Genomic DNA, 5,353 nt, shown 5'->3' on the forward strand with positions numbered 1-5,353 from the left:
GGGGCGGGGCGCGGCGCACGACGGCGCGACGTCGGCCACGTGACCGCGGTGCGACCGGAGCCGGGTAGCCTGATCGCTGTTGGTCGTAACGGAAGGTTCGTCGGGCTCGCCGTGGGTCGCCTCTCCGGCGCCCTGAGAACCGTCGCGACCTGGGGGCCTCTGCGGCTACTCCCAAGCCAGGCCCCTGTGCCGATGACCTAGCAAGGCTAGTGGGAACCAGGGAGGTGCCCGACTCTCGGGCGCACCTGTGTATCGGGAAGGTGACGTACCCTGTATTTATGGGAATGCACTTGGCAAGGGCTGTCCACACCCACCGACAGCCCAGACCGGTCTCCACCCTCCTGCCTCCAGCCCTCTAGCGTCCACACCTGGGGTACTCCACTCCGCAGGCAGTGCCACCCACCCGAGGCCAAGCAGTGTCCCACAGGGCACCTCGGCCTGGGGGGTTAAGACACAGGACCAACCATCTTGAGATCTGGCCCCAGTCCCGCGTCCCTGGGACTCCATCCCTGGGCCAGTTGCTAACATTCGTGAATCGTGAGATGGGGCTCAAGCACCTGCCAACAGGAGAGAAAGCTTGGGTGGTGCTGGCAAGGTCCAGCGACATCCAATAATGATGAGTGGCCCCAGGGCCCCAGCACCTCCGTCAGGACACAGGAGGGCCAGAATTGGGCAGAGCCATAGCCGCGGGGCCAAGGAAAGGTTAGGCTGGACCTAGTACGTGACGACCCTGAGGCCACCCCACACACGGCAAATAAAGGCCACTCAAAAAGGGCAGTTTCTCAACTTTATTAGCCTGGAACTCCTCCCTGCCAGCCCCAGGGGCTGGTCCCTGGGCACACTGAGCAGGATTGAGGTCAGACAGATTCAGCTCCTGGCCCCTGGCAGCACAGCACAACTGGTCCAAGGGGTCAGCAGGTGCAAAAGTCCAAACGCTGGCACTTCAGGTGTGGCCGGCTCCTGGCCAGACTCAGGGTGAAGGACGGCCTGCCTCAGCGGCTAAACAGGGCTCTGTGGTCCTCTCCTGGTGAGGGGTGGGGGTCATCCACCACGAGGCAGGGCTGGGTCCTGCACGGGCAGCATTCCTTCCAAGGCAGCTAGGAGCAATTAGTGATTCTGGCCAGGAACTGCTGTGCCCACCACTCGTCCAGGTCAATGGGCACAAAGTCTGTGGGCAGAGTAGAAGGCTGGGCAGTGATGCTGCCTCCCAGACCAGTCAGTGTCTCTCCCTTTGAGCCGACCACAAGCCCCTCACCCAGACCCAAATGTAGCAAGCACTAGGAAGAAGCGGGTCAAGTTCAAGTGCCCTCCCCAATCCCCTAGGGCTAGAACCCAGCAGGGCCCAGGTCAGGGTTGAAGGGAGTAGAGGGGACTCCCTGAGAGCAGGGGAGGGCTCACTCTGCAGCCGGGGGTTGGGGGTCTTCTCCACGTACTGCACAGGCCTGGGCCCACTATCGCCAGCTGGGCCACTACCCAGCTGCTGCTCCACTTGCTGCCAAGCTGCGGGGAGAGGGCAGTCAGGCTGAGCCAGGCCTGGGCATCCTGTCTCCCACCCAGGGCTTGGTGGCCACCCTGGACCCAAGCCAAGAACGGGAATAGGCAGCCCACTGGACAGTCACAGGACAAACAGGCACACAGCCTAGGAAGAGCCCGGTCCTCTAGCTACTTTGAATCAGGTCACAGTGAGGAGAAAGAATAGGGGCCCGGGCCTCACCATCGGGCCTCGACACTACCTTCAGACACAAACCGGACATTTTCCTCATGGGCCAGCGTATAGGTCTCTTGGGTTCCCTCAAGGGATGGAGATGTGGCAGGGGGCCGCCGGCCATTCACCCGATTGAACACAAGCCTTGGCCCCGGACTGTGGAGGGGGGAGGAGCCAGTCAGCAACTATCCTAAGCCCAGATGATGCCTGGCAAAGCTCCAGGAGCAGCTTCAGGCCACACCCTCCACCCCCAGACCAGGCCCAGCCTGGGCACTTCCTTGACCTTCAGGGTAGCTGCATGCTGCAGTGGTGGCCGAGGAGGCCTCTCTCCTGCAGGCCCAAGCCGCCAGCAGCTCGATTCACACCTGCAGTCCCCAGCCCTGTGTCCCAGACCCCCAGCAGGGTTCCATGCTCAAGGCACACAGGCGCTCCTCCAAGGATCTCTCGGGCACCCCTACTGCCACCTGCATCCCACCTCCCCAGGACCAGCCAGGCCTCCAGCAACCCACGTACGGATCTAAGCTACAACCAGATCACTCTGACCCAACCACAACTGGCCAGGCACAATTCTCGGCCATCTTCTCCCCCCACAGAAGCTTCTCCATCTCACCACTGTCCCCAGTGTGGAAGGACCCAGACAAGAAACAGGCAGTCTTTGCCCTTCCCTCTTCCTGGCTGCCTTAGGCTCCATGGGGATGAGCCCTAAGTGATGGTCTGGCCAAAGAGCACTGAGTGGAGAAGTTGTGACTTCAACCCCAGCCCATCCCTGGAGGTCCCAGACAAGGCAACACTCTTGCCCATGGGGGTGGGAATGCTGAGTGAGGAGATGGCCCCCAGGCGCTGGAGCTCAGTCTGGTGGGCATGGGATGTCCAGGGAGCCACTGGGCCTGTCCCGGTCAGCGATGAGCGGGGCCCAAGGCAGTGATGGACTGCCCTTGCTGGCGGCAGCTGGCCTAGCCCTGCACACACAAAGCCCAGGATGGGGCCGTGGAGGGAGCGGGGCCCACACCTACAGCAGGAGGTGGGAGCCGGGAGTCCTGGGCTGCACGTGCCACTCCGCCAGGCACTCGCGGTCCCGCCGGCCTGCTCGCCTTCCTGGGCTCAGGTGCCCCACCGCCGCTCGGGGGTCCTCCTCGGCTGAGAGGGGCACTAAAATAAAGAGGAGTGTCTTGAGGGGCACCGGTCCCGCCAGCTCCAGGCCAGCGAAGAAAATGTAGGGGGCGGGGCTCCTCCCAGGCCTGAGCTGCACCAACCAGAAAGTATGAACGTTTGTCCTCCACTTGGACAACCCCCTGCCTGCCACCCCTGCCCCCACAAGCCTGCAGACTCCAGGAAAGGGAGGCTGGACAGCAAAGAAGGAAAACCGAGAAGGGAATTGCAGCCATGGGCTGTGGATCCCAGGGACCAAGGCGGTGGCCTGACCAGGGCTGAGTGGGGGCCCTAGCAGGCAGGTACCCACCTAACTCCCCCACCCCTCTGGGAGTTAGTTACGTAAGGGTGCTCCCCAGGCCCTCTGGGGAAAAGGGCGCTGGCTGCAGCGTGCACCATGGATGAAAGCCATGCTGTGCCTGCTCCCACAGCTGCTGCCCGCGGGCACGCTCCAATGTCCCTGCTCAGCACGCACGTGGGCATCCTTGCACTGAGTCTCCTCTCTGACCCCCACGGTCAATCGCCTACCCATTGCCAGCCCAGGACCCTGTCCTCCAGAGGGAAGTGACCCGCCAATGTCACACGCTGTAAATGGGTGTTAGTTCCGGAACATGAGCGCACACCTGCGTGACCTCAAAGCCCATGACTCAGTGACACTCCCAGGCCACCTCCCCCACCTGCTCGCAGGACCATTCCGGGGCCACGGGGTGCCACTGTATCTTCTTCCCGACAAAGCATATCACCGCCACTGTTCTCTGCTGTCTGTCTCACACTGGGAGCCAGAGCTGCTCAGAGGCACGGCCCCACGGCGGCCCAGAACCCCAGCCCGCAGAATTAGCAGGTCAGACGTTTTGAGCACCTGCAGCGCACCAGGCGCACCAGGCGCGGAGGACGCGGCAGTGGCCCAGACACCCCATCTCTCGTGGGCAGTCAGGGTGAGGGATGCTGGGTAGTAAAAAGGCACTACAGAGGAAAAAACAGGGAAGGATGGGTAGGAAGGCAGGTGGAGCCATTTTGGAGGCTGGCCCCCTGAGAAGGTTCAGGAGAGGGGGTAGGGAGGACTCACTGGCAGCGTTGGCCTCCCAGCAGGGTCTTTTCGAGGTCACGGGGACTGGGAGGGGGCAGCTCTGGAAGAGGGAGTGACCTCAGAGGGAAGGGGGGCCAGCAGAGCCAGCACATGCCGTACTGCTCACCACTCCCGGACGCGCAGTAGGACCCACGGCCACACTGGACTGAGGTGGGCCAGGCTCATCAGCACCCTCCTGACCCGGCAGGCTGTGGTGTGCCCAACTGGCTGAGGGCCAGCTGAGGGTGAAGGTGAGGCCTCCAGGGGGTTTTAATGGCTCTACACGGTCTTTCCCATTTCCCTCCCCAGCACTCCCCAACCCCGCCACAGATGCACCCTGATTTCATCAGCAATGGGACTGTGTAGAGGAAGGTGAGAGGGACAGCGGCACCCTGGACCACTCTGCTCCCAGGTTATTTGCCTGGGGGACCTGTCTGTGCCTATGCACCTATGTCCTGTTTACTTCTCTGGGCAGCAGAACAGCCGTGAGGGCAAAAGCTGAAATCACAAGGCAATATTATAACACAGCCTGGATCCCAGGAATTGCCCCCAAGGCCCTGCTCACCTGTCTCCGAGGACAGACCTGTGGTTGTCCTAGAACGCTTTCATCACTAGGAAGTGGCCTCAAAATGTCAACATGCCCCCAGCAGAAGCCCCTCCACCCCCCCAGGGAAGGGCCGCAGCCCAGAAAGATCCCCACAGGCTGCCCCCTCCTGGCAGGCCCCCATCACCTGCACCCTCAGAGCTGCCTCAGGGGCTCCTGAGTCAGTCACCCTGTTTCTCTGCGGCCCCTACCCAAAGCCTAGCCCAGGAGACCTCAGGCTTTTGTGCACTTGGAAGAAAGCCCTGGGTACAGGAAACGCATAGAATAAAAAAAAAACCAAAGGTCCAGAGCTGAGACGAGAAAGTAAAAGGCTCAGCTCTGCAAGATTGGGGGGGGGGGGAGGGTGTCAAGGTCATGTCGAGGCCAAATTGGGCAGGACGGAGATTCCTGTGGGACAGGCGTGGGGCACTGGCAAAACTGCCGGTCAGGAAAGGCGGGCAACTGCAGGTTCCGGCAAGGCCTGAGCATCTGTGGGAGGCCTCCCGTGCCCAGCCAGGGTGTTTTGGGTGAAGGGCGCAGGAGAGCAGCGGCCTGGTAGGGCCAGAAGAACCACGTGCGCTTTCTCCCCAAGCCCGCTCTGCAAGGACGGGGGTGGCGGCCTCCCGCCAGGGCCGGAGCCAGGAGGCCCTGCGGGCCAGCGCCCTAGGATAGTTTGCTCCCGCCTTCCTGGGCAGCTCGCCTTAAACCTTGGCCTCGCCGCCCAAGGTCGCCCGGGGCATCTGAGTCAGCCGCGTGGAGCTGGTCAGCTTCCTCCCCACTCGGGCTCCGCCAAGGTCCCACAGGGCCAGAGTGGGAGAGGGGTTCGTGCACATCCGACCTACCCCCCCCC

The 5,353-nt window shown here is 62.6% G+C and overlaps 1 protein-coding gene across 2 annotated transcripts; it reads right to left on the reverse strand.

Annotated features, from left to right (window-relative positions):
* Positions 1-774: 774 nt before the first annotated feature.
* Positions 775-5,346, reverse strand: MCRIP2 (MAPK regulated corepressor interacting protein 2). 2 transcript variants are annotated; one of them, XM_019800648.2, is made up of 5 exons: positions 3,532-5,346; positions 2,719-2,854; positions 1,734-1,861; positions 1,434-1,500; positions 775-1,168 (listed from the first exon to the last, which is right to left on the reverse strand). In XM_019800648.2, the coding sequence occupies exons 1-5, from the start codon at positions 3,590-3,592 to the stop codon at positions 1,153-1,155; spliced, it is 408 nt and encodes a 135-aa protein (XP_019656207.1). In that variant the 5' UTR covers positions 3,593-5,346; the 3' UTR covers positions 775-1,152. The 2 variants fall into 2 exon arrangements, with proteins under 2 accessions (XP_019656207.1, XP_019656206.1); XM_019800647.2 differs by having other exon boundaries at positions 1,399-1,500; positions 3,532-5,342.
* Positions 5,347-5,353: the final 7 nt, after the last annotated feature.

Source organism: Ailuropoda melanoleuca, chromosome 10 (genome assembly GCF_002007445.2).
Source record: "Ailuropoda melanoleuca isolate Jingjing chromosome 10, ASM200744v2, whole genome shotgun sequence".
Classification (NCBI taxonomy): Eukaryota; Metazoa; Chordata; class Mammalia; order Carnivora; family Ursidae; genus Ailuropoda; species Ailuropoda melanoleuca.